This window comes from the organism of the source record quoted next, unplaced genomic scaffold (genome assembly GCF_019419815.1).
Source record: "Pyrus x bretschneideri cultivar Hongxiangsu unplaced genomic scaffold, Pyrus_bretschneideri_v1 Contig4, whole genome shotgun sequence".
Taxonomy (NCBI): Eukaryota; Viridiplantae; Streptophyta; class Magnoliopsida; order Rosales; family Rosaceae; genus Pyrus; species Pyrus x bretschneideri.
In genome coordinates this window covers 13,205,073-13,219,780 of record NW_025999723.1, presented here as the reverse complement: position 1 = coordinate 13,219,780, position 14,708 = coordinate 13,205,073, and the positions used below count along the sequence as shown (strand labels likewise).

At 39.3% G+C, this 14,708-nt stretch overlaps 1 protein-coding gene across 1 annotated transcript; it reads right to left on the bottom strand.

Annotated features, from left to right (window-relative positions):
- Positions 1–2,163: 2,163 nt before the first annotated feature.
- LOC103956315 (heavy metal-associated isoprenylated plant protein 39) lies at positions 2,164–4,492 on the bottom strand. The gene is made up of 3 exons (XM_009368286.3): positions 4,338–4,492; positions 3,886–3,961; positions 2,164–2,930 (listed from the first exon to the last, which is right to left on the bottom strand). Exons 1-3 carry the CDS (start codon positions 4,341–4,343, stop codon positions 2,515–2,517), a joined length of 498 nt encoding a protein of 165 aa, XP_009366561.1. The 5' UTR covers positions 4,344–4,492; the 3' UTR covers positions 2,164–2,514.
- Positions 4,493–14,708: the final 10,216 nt, after the last annotated feature.

Sequence of the window (14,708 nt, the reverse complement as noted above, 5' to 3'; positions counted from 1 at the left end):
GATTGCGTTGATTCCTAAAGTGGCGGCTCCCACGAGAGTAATTGAGTTTCGACCAATCAGTTTATGTAATGTTCTGTATAAGATCATTTCCAAAGCAGGGTTGAAATGGCTTTTGCCGTATGTTATATCTGAATTTCAGAGTGCTTTTATTCCTCAACATTTGATTCATGATAATGTTTTGGCGGCTTTTGAATCGATACATTGTTTGAAAGTCCGGGGGAAGAAAGGGAGAAAGAAGGTTATTTTGAAGTTGGATATGGCCAAGGCATACGATCGGGTTGAGTGGGGTATCTTGAAGAAAATGATGATTAAGATGGATTTTTCGATGGTTTTCATTAACTTGGTTGTGAAGTGTGTAACTTCGGTGGGCTTTTCAATTCTCATGCAGGGGTACTGTTTTGCGAATTTCTCTTCGACTCGTGGTTTACGTCAAGGTGATCCTATTTCCCCATATTTATTCATGACTGTAGGTGAAGGATTATCGGCTTTATTACAACATTAAAAAATTAAACGATAAACTATCGACTTTTCATTCATAATTTTGTACAAACAACATTACAACTTGAAGCCATCTGCGCCGAAACCACCCACAGAAAATGGTTGACAGAAGAGTTGCAAAAGAGCAGACCCACTGCAACAAATAGTTTTGCTTTGAAACGTGGTAATGGAATCTTTGATTGTCTTCGATACACACTATGTTGTTGAATGTTCAGTATCTATCTCCTCTATGCATTTTTTTTTAATTTACCTTAAAATTCAAGAATTATTTGTCAAAAGAATATTTGTACGGTCATAGATTGTGCATATATCTGTTGCCACTTCATAGGGCGAGAACAGGTATGAGGAATAAAATTATTCTTCTTAGCATCACATGCCTGTCGTTAATTATCAATTAGTATATGATTAGTTATTGAAAATTAATAATTAGGCTCTTCATGTGGATTCCATAAACAAAGGATTGTTCTTTTTGCTTAATTATCATTAAACAATGATAAAATGAAACAACCTCAAATGCTTTTTAAGTACTACTCTTGGAAGTTTGTTGAATTACCTTGTATAAAATTGAAGCAAATCGTCTCATTATTAACAAGTGTTACCATGCATTTGTGTGTCATAACCCTAGACCCTAAACTCAAAGTTCGAAACCCTAATGCTCTACTCCATAAAACATAAAACATTTCATCTATTCATATTATAATACGTAATTAATAATAACATCATGACTCTTAATCTCGAAAATTTCTCATGCATTACATAAATAGGGAGTTGAGTTTTGAATACACCTACTTTAAAACAAGTAGCTGGAAGAGCTTGAAAAGGATTTGGAAACAACCAACCCAACCATGATTCTTCAAGCAGAAAACTCCATCAGCTAACTTATACCATCCAATCAAGTGGCACTACTACTACACTAATAGGGACCAAGTAAAAGGAAAATATAATTACTAGATTGACAAGTGAATCCTTGGGACCATGCACGCATGATCCCATCAGCTGTAGAAGCAGCTTATATATAAAATAGAAACATCAATGACAGGCAGAAAACAATGGTAACGAGGAGGGATTTGTATCTCATCCGGATCCTCACATTATATCTGTAACATTCCACATCGTCTAGGGAGTGGATCCTGTAAGCTTTATATGTATATTCTCATCCCTACGCAGCACAAAGCCTTTTGGGAGCTCACTAGGTTCGGGTTCCATGAGAACTCTGAAGTTAAGCAAGTAGCGCCCGAGAACACTCCCATGATGGATGATCCATTGAGAAGTTCTCGTGTGAGTTCCCAGAAACAAAACCGTGAGGGAGTAATGGAGACCCAAAGCGTACAATATTGTGCTATGGTGGTGGAGCGGGCCTAGGATGTGGTAGATCCCGGGCCGGGATGTGTCACTATCCGTTCATCATACATGATATGGTCAAAAATCATTTATTTAAAATTAAACACAAATAGTACCTAATGATTTTTGACCATATGATGTACGATAAATGAATAGGATGTGAGAATCCCTAAGAACCTCACAAAGAGGATCCGGAGAGGATCCTCGTCTGTGGAGGACCATGACTCCATGAGCCTTCAGTTCATATACACATGTATGCTCACGGACAAAGACAAAGAAACACTGAAAGGAATACACTCACATCACATGGCACACCATGCAAACTTGAGAAAATCAGAGTTACCTATGCTTTTATTTAATTCACCTGTGCCCTACAAAAAACCAACCACAAAACCAAAGAAAATGAAGTTTTCCATTTTCTTTTACCACAGTAAAAAAAATTACCAAATTGGCGAGCTCAAGCTCCCAAGAGAGGCATTACAAACCGTAATAAGACTAAGAGAGAACACTAAAATACATTTATTTGCTCTACACACATTACTAGTGTTTTGCAACATTCCAACGAGGCAAAGACCATGTTATATATACAAATGCAGCTCCTACTTTCTTGGGATTTTGGCCTCCTATTGGCATTGGGAAGATTTCAGTACCTCAGGGTTCGAGAAGCTTGCTTGCTCAGCAAATAACGCAAGAATTTGGATTCTCTTCCATGCTTTGCACATGGTAATATGTAGTCATGTGGGGGTTGTACGCTTTGTACGCCTTGACGAGCTCTAAGACGGGGTCTGGCTCTTTCTTCTTCTCTTCTTCTTTCTTTGGCTCCTCCTTCTTCGCTTCTTCTTTCTTCGGTTCTTCTTTCTTGGCCTCCTCCTTCTTCGCCTCTTCTTCTTTCTTTTCTTCTTCTTTCTTCGGTTCATCTTTCTTGGGTTCTTCCTTCTTTGGTTCCTCTTTCTTAGGCTCTACTGCTGGTCCTACTGAGATTATATGTGTTTGCCAGTATTTGCGCAACTTGCTCACTACAGTCACTGGGTCCACGCTTCCGATCAGTGTTAATTTCTTATCCTTCATGTCCATGGCAATAGAATCGATGCCTACAAATTGCAGAGTCAAAACAATTAATTGAGAATTTCAATTATTCAACTCTGTTTTCATCTCTACTATCTCAAGAAGAATTGATCCATATGAACCCTATATTTTGTGGTAACATACGATCAACTTGCTGACAGAGCAAACTAGCAACTCTAAACCATGCAGAAACCATACACAGATTGTTTTCCAAAATAAACCCATTCATTACTAATATATTTCTTTTATACAGAACTCCGAAGGCAACATGGATAACCAACTCCGACAACAAACGGCAAGCTTCTTCATCATCAATGCTTGAATTTATGCTCGACATGCTCATGCATTCATTACTTGTAAATTTTTAGTACACATTTCACCCTTCAAATTGAAAAACAAAAAAAAAGAGACAAACATTAATCCAATTCATTACGTATATTCCTAATCAAAGGAGCTTTTACCCTTTTGTTCCAAACGAGGTTTTTGTTCTCGTAGAGTTCATCTTAGGACATTAACCCAATTTATTACGTATATTACTTGTAAGACTTCTAGTACATTTCAACCCCTTGAAATTGAATCACAAATTATAGTGCATACGTCTGCAAACTACACCGCTAGCTAGCTGTCATCTTCTCCGAAATTATTCAAATAAAGAGCCTTGTTTGAAGAATTTTATCTGTTTCTCTTTCTTTCATCATCTTTCTGTTTGTTTTTTCAACCAATTAAGTTGTCATATATGAACAATAACAAAAAAGATAACTTATTTGTTTTTTATACAAAATCGTGCATTCCCATCTCTTGTTTCTTTAGGAAACTAAAGTGGAGGAATCTTCCAACCACTACTTTCCATCCAAACAATTACAGATGACATTAATAAGGTAAAGATTTAAGTATATTTCTACCAATTATTAATTAACATCATGAATTTGGTCCAAATTAAGAAGCTTGATTCAATCTAGTAAAATAATGATATCTTTGTACCAGAAAGAGTAGAGACTGTCTTGAGAGCCTTCTGCTTGGCTTTGTCATCAGGCAAATCCAACTTCAGTACAAACTTCTGCAACAACAAAACACAAACACCAAGTGATCTGATTAGAATCACACAAACACCTTCCAAATCTGAAGAATTCTTTCATGGAAACTCCAAAACTACAATAACCAAAAGCAGAATTTTTGACCCTTTCAAGATCGAGACTTGTGTGCTTAATTAGGAACCATCTGACTAATTAAGCTTCTAAAACTGATAAGATTTTAATCAAAACCCATCAACAATCATGCCTAAAGCTCCTTAAAAACAAAAGGGAAAAAAGATTGAGGAGAAAAAAAACCCAAAAAAGTTATCAGAAGAATCAAAACCCAAGGGGGAAATCTTGACTGCAAAAGTAATGAATATTCAGAAAATTCAAAAGTGGGGAGGGTTTCAGATTCCAGACCTTCATTTCTAATTGCCTTCTTTTTCCAGAGAGAAGCAGAGCAAAAAGAAACCTGAAAACTGAGATTGTGAGAAGGAAAGCTGTGAAAGAAAAATGGGAAAACAGAGATAGGGGTGTTGAAAAAAAGAGAGGTCAAGACGAAATCGAATAATGCTTTGTTGAAAAGGCGAGCGAGAGAGAGAGAGAGAGAGAGAGAGATGAAAAAGAGAGGAGGGGGTTTGGTTTGGGCACACCAGAAAATTTCCGTATCAAAACAAGCAATGCAGAATAGGAAAGAGAGGGTGGAAACTGAGATGGAGAGAAAAGCTAGAGAGAGAAAGCTCGTGCAAGAACGTGTTCAAGAATTATGCGCGACCAGTGAAACTAATTTGATAATGAAGGATACGAGGAAGAAATACTTACGTGTAAGTTGTGAAGTATTTCAGAGAGAAAGAAGTACTTATGTGGTAAGTTGTGAAATACTTCAGAGAGAAAGAAATACTTATGGTGTTTTATGTGGTTTATCACTAAATCAATATACTTGAGTTCAGCTATCATAGTCAATATCCATGGCCCTTTCGGAACTTGAAACTGCAAATCACGCGCGAACTGTTGGCGCGTCAATTTACTCTCTGACCTATAAAGCCCACCTTCCTGAAATGACTTCTCCCAAATTTGGAGCCTCAAAAAATACCCTCTCTGTGATAATGCTTTTCAAATCAGGTGCTTCTGTTTTTTTATGTATTTACTGTTATTGACAGCAATTTAAAATTTTATTTATTTTTGTTGTTTTACCAAATATATTTCATGTTTCAGATTTTTTAATAAGTTTTATTTATTATTTATTATTTTTTTTTTTTTGAAGTTTTACAATCTCACACTAGCTTGATTTTTACAGCTGAGGCTTCTACCCATTTAGTAAAGTAGTTAGTTGCCATCATTACGAAGGTGTGTGTAACTTGTGGTGGATTTTAATGAGTATTTCACAAAAAACTACATCGGTTTTATCCCAAGTGTTGTTGTTCTTTAATGTCATTACGCACGTAATTCGATAAGTCTTCGAAACATTGAAGCTTTCTTTTATGTGACTCTTGTATTCTCTAGGCAACATTAAAAGTTAATGCTAATTTTAAAATTTTATATATGAAAAATGATAACAATACATTATTTTATTTTTATTTTTTATTTTTATACATTCTTGTTTAATCTTATTTATAGTTTATGTTTAATTAATTCAATCTAAATACCAAAAATAAATAAGGGTGTGGAGGACAAGAAAAATGATGTGTAATTATCATTTCTCTCTTTTATTTGTACATGAACATTTGATCTAGCAACACTCAATTTTCATTGCATCGAAAGAAGTCTTATTTTTAGCTATGACACTTATACTCTTCATCAAATTTCACTTTAGTCTTTATACTTTATACTGACTCACTTTACCACATGCTCTCAATGTCACATGTCACACAACCAATGTAGTTGAAAAGACTAAATTGTCCATGCCACTTAAATACAATTAACGACTCTCTTAACTTATTTGATGAAACAGGGTAAAGTAGGACATTGAGGAAGAGTGCAAGTGTTAAAGTGAGATTAAAAATAAGCCTGGAAAGAAATCCTAGGTTCAAATTTCATCTACAACAATTGTTAATAAAAAAATAAGGGTAATGCTAACCGCACGCTCATTTTTACTTCTCACACGACCTCTCAATTTTTGACTGTCAGATGAATGAATTGAAGATGATCAATGGCAAAAAAATTAATAAGAATGTGTGAAGGATAAAAATGAGTATGTGAACAACACTATCCAACAACATTTTGCATGAGCTTCCATTTCGTATGAGACAACCTAAATTAAAACTCAAGATAATTCTCTTTTTTTTTATTCTATTTCTTTGAGTTATTGGGCATTATTGAGTATATGTTAGAGCATGCTCTTGAAGAATTTTTTAGTGTTTATCAAGAGTTAAAGGTTTTTTTAATACATCACTTAGTATTATGATATAGTGTTATTCTTCTTCACTCGTAAGTGAGAGGTTTTAGGTTCGATTCTCGTTAAAGATGCAATTGAACCACATTGCTAGCTCATTGTGAGGCTTAGTCTACCCCCTTTCCTGCTTAGTGTAGATAATATTATTTGTTATAAAAAAAAAAGTTTTTTTTAATACAATAATATATTTATATTGAGTCTTTTAATAAGAGTTTGAGGGAGCATGATACTTATATATAGGCATCAGGCAGTTGAAGTTTGATACTTATAACACTTATTACTACTGTTTGGGCCCAAAATATTGGTGTGGGCCGAGTTAGGAGTTGTTCTCTCGGCCCGGCAGTATGCTTTTAGAATTATTACGAATTCTAGTAGGCCGTTCAGTTAAGATTAGCCAAGTCCTAGTATGAGATGGATTGATGGAAAGTCAAATCCTAGCATAACAAGGAGTCTCAATGGGATGAGGATGCTGAGATTTGAGAAATGAATGTGGCCGGATAAAGAGTTTGGTTCAAAGTCCTAATGGAGTAAGGATTGGGCGAGAATTGGTTGGATTAGGATAAAGAATCCTAATCTGAGTTGTTTTATGATTGGACTCACAAGTAAGTTTTAGAGTTCGGCATTCTGATGGCCGAACCACATTCACTATCAAGACATATATTTCTTTCGAGTATTTGTGTCCATATAGTTTGGTGTCGATTCAGCGTGCTTATACTCTTATGAATATAATCGCTGTGATCGAACCCGGCGCCGACGATCCGTAAACTTCACAGAACTAGCAGCTTTGTCTTTAGGCTCGAGAACCCGAAGGTCAAGACGTGTTCATTCCTTGGTCGCAATAGAAAAGGTCAAGAAGTTAGCAGTGCTCTCAACGCAACATCAACTCATTTTACTCCCTGGCTGAGCTTGGCTGATGAGTTGGCACGCCCCGCACACAACCGAAGGATGTAGTTAACTTATTAATTACTTGGCCTGTGCGCCACGTAAACTTATTAGTTTTTAGGGTCAACATTTTGGCACATCCAGTGGGACCCTTGTGCTAAAACTATGAAGTTCATGCCTGTTGAAACACGGTCAGTAAAGAAGAAAATAGCCATGGGAAAATCGATCGCAAACCTTACCACCCAGAACCCAGGGCCAGAAGGCTTGTCACAGGCACAGATTACTGCTGCCGTGACACCCGAGACATTGAGCGCGACACGTCGAGAAAGGAAAGTTTGTCTCTGTGAGCCACTTTGTGATACAGGAATCTTCACTAAAATGACGAAAGGGGTTTTGGTCGAAGGAATAGTGGAAGATTGTGACGAAGACGGTGGTGATGCTTCGGACCCACCAACTAGATCATTTTTTCGACGACGACTTGATGAGCAAACTCGGCAGTTTGAGCAGTGGTTCAGCTGAGAAATAAACATACTAACAGAAATATGAGACACTCTAGTTAATAAGGGCCATAACAATGGACCCACCGATCGATCCCAGCAACTTCCACCTAAGGGTAATCCAATGTCAACATTAAAGTCCGAAATAGGATTTGCTCGTTTCAAATTGATCGATTTGGAGAAAAGAGGAAGATCAAACAGTAGGGAGAAAAAATGAGGATCAAATAGTAGATCAGACGGATCTGATCAGAGAGAAGAAACAACATCCATCGATGTGATCGAGTTTCAAAGAATGATTGATTCGGTCTTAACAAAGGGGCCGAAGTTCCCAAAGTTCATCCATCCGTACCTAGCTTATGTGGAGAAGTTGAATATCCTAAAGGTTTCAAAATCCTAGACTTTAGCCTTTTTACTGGCGAATCATCCCTGTCTTCGTTAGAACATGTGGCTTGGTTCACTGCATAATGTAGAGATGTTAATAGCGACTTCTATGAACTACGATTATTCAACTTCTCACTAACTGGTTCAACATTTGCTTGGTACATCAACCTCCCGCCCAATACCATCCAAATTGGACGGAACTGATCGAAAAATTCCATGAACAATTCTACCGGCCGGGAATGGAAATGTTGGTTTCATCACTGGCTAGGATGGCTCAAACATCTGAATAGTCGCCAATGGAATACTTAACGAAGTTCAAGTCAGCTAGAAGTTGGTGCCGAGTACCTCTCCCTGAAGTTGAATTTGTCAAAATCGCCTTGAATAACCTGGATGTGGAATATAAAAAGAAATTCTTAGGAGCAAACTTCCGAGATATATATGAACTGGCCCAACACGTCGAGCAATATGATTATTTGCTCCGAGAAGAAATGATCTCGAAGTCTCCATCTCGAGGAACGATTTACAAGTATCCCACGGTTAGCTACGCATCGGTCGAATGCAAGGATTCCTAATACGCCAGTATGGACGCGGTCGAGATAGTGATAGATAAACCGTACGTGTGCAAAGCTTTGGCTCAAATTAATTCCAAGGAAAACCCGCTCGGCCTCTGAAGAGACAATGAAAACATCAAAAGTTTACACCTTTGATATTACCAAGGCCAATGCAATTTTTGACCAGTTGTTACTGGCAAAGATCATCAAACTTCTGCCAGGGCATAACATTCCAAAAGCCGAAGAGCTAAAAAGCAAAAGGTATTGTAAGTACCACAACTCTAATAAGCATACCACAAACAACTGCGTCGTATTCCGTGATGCTATTCAAAGTTGGATTTATAAAGGTAAGCTAAAATTTCTTGAAAAACAAATGACTGTCGACACTGATCCCTTCCCTTCAGCGACAGTTGGCATGGTAGATGCTTATTTGTCCAAGAGCAAAGGGAAGGGGAAAGCCGAGTTCGCTCCAATACAACATGTCCCAAAGCAGAATTCTTGGCCGTGACTCAAGCTTGATCTATTTTCAAACGAACCACCTACAGAATCGTCGGGACCTGGCCGTAGTCGAATCTATGTCCAACTCTAGTGCAGAAGAAACTAATGGACCAATGGTTTTGTGTGGCAATTGTAAAACATGCGTCGTCCTAACCAAGCCAAAGGAGAAACCAACTCAGGTTCCAACATCACGGCAACCATTTACTGTTGCGGCAACACCTTCAAAGCTACTCAGTGTAAGCCAGCGCCAGAACGTGTTTAATAGGCTCGGCCCTCAAATACGAACGGATGGCCCAACTTCAGCCAGACGACGTCTTAGTTTCGACGCACCGTTTTATAATGACGATTATTACTAGCATAACTTTAGCGGCTCAAGTTCATCGACGAATAAAAAAACCTTCAAGCCACCTAAGCCACGAGACCAATGTTGGTATAGTTACAATTCTTCTATCGGCATGTATACTGCATTATCCAAATCTCAAAAATGTCGATGCCAATGGATAGACTGCATGGCTCGACGACAGGCTACTTCAGCTACCAAATGGTAGCTGAAAAAAGCAGCAGGAAGTGGAAATGACCGACAACCCTCGACAATCATGGACGAATTACTACAGGGAAAAAATGTAATTGATCGTGAATTTGAAACCACCCTTGAAGAGTCCGAGAAGCGCATCAAACTCTTCCTTCGGCTTAGGGAAATGAAAGCTCGTTTCGAGCATTTCAGAAACAAAGCCGAAAGCAAGCTTCCCTCATTACCCCTGCAAGAGCCGTTAATAAGAGTCCGATGGAATTTGCACCTTCCATTTCTCAGAGAATCTTTGGAGTACATGCGAGAATTTCACAAGAAATATTCTGCCAATAACTTGTATAGCCTACCCAAAGCTTGTCAAGAAGCCCTTGAACTGGCCCTAAATTGCTTTGATGCTAAATCGATTATTTAGAAAACCATTGATCCAGCAATGAAGGCCAGGTTCCAGCACATATGTGAAGCTTAGGCCCTCGGCTTCGAGGTCGACCCGTACACAGACATAGACACTGCCGAGCTCCTTTTTTCTTTTGAAGACCTTCAGTATTTACGACATCATTTTAAAGTCTTTCCAGCCGTATCTCTCTTCAGCCTTACGGTCGATGAGAAAGATCGTGTGGCGCGATTAGATGCCTACTTAGACATAAGGGATACCCGAATTGCCTATAAAGAACGAGCCTATAAAGCATTGTAGGAACAAAATCAAACCTCAGCAACGAACAAGCTCGAGGACTACATCCAGAATGAAACAGGTCCAGTCGATATACCACAAGACCAAATACCCAATACGGTAAAAGCTGATCAGGTTGATGACGCTCCAAAGCATACCACTACACTCGATAACTAAGAGGACGATGCCCAATACCTGATGGGCCCTTCAGTCCTCGAAAATATGGAAATCAGCATGGTCTATGTTCTACTTGCTGAGTTTCAACCAACCACACACCAACCAAATTTCTTAGTTGGGGACGTAGTTGTCGATGAAGTGACACAAGTCGATTTCATCGCAACCGAGGAAGATGGGCAAGCCAGTAAAGATGACAAACTTAAAGCAGTTCTGGTCGTACTATTTATCCGCTCTTCTTCGATTAATCTTCAACATTTGAAGTCGCTGTATGTTACGACTCATATTAAAGGTTATCCAATCTCCAAAATCTTTGTCGATTGTGGGGCTACGATTAATATCATGCCCATATCTGCCATGAAGGCACTACGACGATCTAACGACGAACTCATTCCATCAGGAATAACCATGAGCAGTTTCGTCGGCAACAAATCCCAAACCAAATGAGTGCTTCATTTGGAGGTAAGCGTTGCAAGTTGTATTCACATGACCCCCTTCTTTATTGACGACTCTAAGACCGAGTATAATACATTGCTCAGTCAGGATTGGATCCATCAAACAAATTGCATTCCATTTTCATTATATCAGGTTCTTATCTTTTAAGACGGTAAATCAGTTGTGGTTCACCCAGCCGACAATCAGCCGTTTGAAGCCAATATGATTCAGGCACGGTATTACGATGATCACATCGGCTATATTAACCTACAGGGTTTGAATGAAGAAAGACGACCGACTAAAATTTCGGTACAGAAAACAATCAAGGTAGGCGCCGAGACTGTCCATCAGGATTCGACGAGACTTGGGTTAGCCGATCTGATCACAGACACTGATGTCTAAAGATAGCCAGGACAGACGTCGGGCCTCGATTTCATCTACCATGGAACGACTGCTGGCCCATTGGTATGCTATTTCCAAGCAACCAAATTCAGGCATAAATGTAGTCGAATTTTTGGCCGAATGAGACAACGGCCCAGTACTCTCACTAGACAAAGTTCAGGCTACACTAGCCGAGCTCGAGGATTGTCAACCTCAAGTCAAAGATCCTTTAGAGGAAATAAATGTTGGAACGGCCGAAGACCCACGGCCTTTGTTCGTTAGTGCTTTGGTACCTCAACATGTAAAAATCGAGCTTTGTAATTTGCTCAGAGAATTTAAGGATTGTTTTGCTTGGAGTTACCATGAGATGCCTGGTTTAGATCGAACACAAGTTGAACATGAATTACGAATTAAACCTGGGTGTAAACCATTCTGCCAACCCCCTTGACGTTTCTCAACCGAAGTGCAACTTGGCATAAAAGACGAACTTGTTCGACTTTTAAAGGCTGGGTTTATTTGGACAGCTCGATACATCAAATGGTTGGCAAACATCGTCCCAGTTTTAAAGAAAAATGGTGTCTTGCGTAACTGTATCGATTTTAGAAATTTGAACCTTGCAACTCCTAAAGATGAATATCCAATGCCAATTTCAGATTTGTTAATCGACGAGGCAGCAAACCACGAGATCTTATCCTTTATGGACAAACATGCTGGTTATAACCAGATTTTCATCGCTGAGGCTGATGTTCATAAGACCGCATTTTGTTGCCCAGAGGCATTCGGCACATATGAATGGGTCGTCATGTCATTCAGCCTCAAGAATGCCGGTGCTACATACCAACAAGCCATGAATACTATTTTCCATGATTTGATTGGTACTACCGTCGAAGTTTACATTGACGATGTTGTAATCAAATCATAATGTCGGCAGACACATTTGGATGATCTTCGTCATGTTTTCCTACATATGCACCAGTACAACCTTAAAATGAATCCCGCCAAATGTACTTTCGCCATATCAGCCGACAATTTTTTAGGATTCCTTGTATATCATCGTGGTATCGAGGTAGATGAAAATAAGGCTTGAGTAATCATCAATGCTCTATCCCCGACGACTAAGAAACAACTACAGTCTTTGCTCGGCAAGATTAACTTTTTCCGACGATTCATTGCCAATTCGATCGAAAAAATGAAAGCCTTTTCCATGCTCTTGAGACTTCAGGATTCTGATATCTTCAAATGACATGCAGAACACCAAGAAGCGTTTACCTATATCAAGGTCTCCTTCACGACTCCATTTGTCTTGGTCCTACCACGACGTAGCAGACCTCTTCAACTGTACATCTTAGCGGCCGAATAATCCATCAAATGCCTTCTTGCGCAAGACAATGATGCTGGGCAAGAACAGACCATTTTTTATCTTAGTCAAAATCTTAACCCATCGAAGATTAATTATTCTGCCATCGAGAAGCTCTGCCTGGCCTTATTATTTGCTGCATCAAAACTTAAACATTACATGCTCCCGTCGGTCACTCAGGTCATTGCCCAGACCGATGCCATTCACTACATGCTTACTCGGCCAATGGTAAAAAGTCAAATCAGAAAATGGACAATGGCACTCTCTAAATTCGGTTTACAATATGTGCCCCAGAAAGCTGTCCAAGGCCAAGCATTGGTCGATTTCTTGGCCCAACATCCTGCACCATACAGTTCTGGGGGCAATGACATTGAAATTGGCATGGTGGAAACACGTGACAATTACTGGATGATGTACTTTGATGGCTCTAATACTTAGGTCTCGGCTGGTGTAGGGATCGTTATTCAATCCCCAAATCACAGCCGCTAGTACTTTTCTCTCAAGCTCGATTTCGACTGTACGAATAATTAGGCAGAATATGAAGCCCTTATCAGTAGCCTCGGTGTCCTACACGATTTACGGGCAACTCATGTCCTTATTCTTAAAGATTCCGAACTTGTGATAACCAACTTAATGAGACTTATCGTTGCATAAGTTACACTCTGGCGCCCTATCACATGGTGGCTAGCTATTTGGCCAAGTCTTTCGACGACGTTACTTTCAAACACATTTCATGTGTTTGAAACACTGATACAGACGAATTAGCTCAAATAGTCTTTGGAGAACAACTCTTGGAAGGCAAACTAGCTCGAGAAATACATGTGTCACGACAAACACACTCGACTTTGGTTAATCAGCAAGTTCTCCAATGTGATTGCATGATCCTTACACGAGTCATGTCTTTACCCTCGTTGTTGGAGCGGAATGACCTTATAGAGGTTTGTGCAGTCGAGGCAATACCAGATGATTGGAGCAAGTTAATTATACGGTATCTCAACAATCCTAATGGCAAACATGATCGTAAAACAAGGGTTCATGCCACAAATTATGTAACGTACCAAAATGAGTTGTATCGCAAAGGCGAGGATGGTTTATTATTACTCTGCCTCGGCCCGTAGGAGGCTGCTCAAGCAATCACAGAGGTTCATGAAGGAATCTGCGGGGCTCATCAATCCCGACGAAAGATGCGATGGTTGCTTCGTCAACACAGTTATTTCTGGCCGAGTATATTGAAGGATTGTATTGAGTTCGCACAAGGATGTGTACAATGTCAAATTCATGGGCCTATACAAAGAGTCCCAACCGAATCACTTCATTCGGTCACCAAACCATGGCCGTTCAGAGGATGGGCCACTGATGTAATTGGCAAAATTACACCGTTTTTCGGGTCAACAAAGTATGTGTGGATACTCGTCGCAACAGACTAGTTCACCAAATGGGTCGAAGCCGAGTCATATATCGATTTAACGTTTAAAGAAGTCTGTAATTTTGTAGAAGAAAACATCGTGACCAGATTCGGCATACCAGAAACAATCATAACAAATAATGTTACGATCTTTACATCCGATAGGTTTAAGGAGTATACGGCAAATCTAAAAATTCGACTCGAGCAATATATGCCGTATTACCCGCAGGCGAATGGACAGGTCAAAGCAAGTAATAAGGTTTTGATCGGTATTCTCGAAAAAAAAGGTAAAAAAGAGGCCTAGTATGTGGCATTTAAAGTTAAAGGAAGCGTTATGGGCTTATCGAACTTCATTTCGATCAGCCACCAGAACGACTCCATACGCGTTAACCTATGAACACGACGCGATGTTATCGGTTGAGCTAAGTATAAACTCATTACGAGTGATTTAACAACGTACTTTACTAAGTGCTGAGTACAACCAAGCCTTGAAATTTGGCTTGTGGCTTATAACTTATTGATGGTATAGAAGAAGATTGTCGAGCGAGCCTATAATCAGCGAGTCAGACAAAAAACGTTCGGAGAGGGAGAATTGGTTTTGCAAATTGTGATGCCCGTAGGGGTTAAAGACCCCAAGTTTAG

Coding starts and splice junctions, on each gene's coding strand:
- LOC103956315 (XM_009368286.3), bottom strand. Junction 2,931..3,885: donor GACAGTCTCTACTCTTTCTG/GTACAAAGATAT, acceptor TGCAATTTGTAG/GCATCGATTCTATTGCCATG.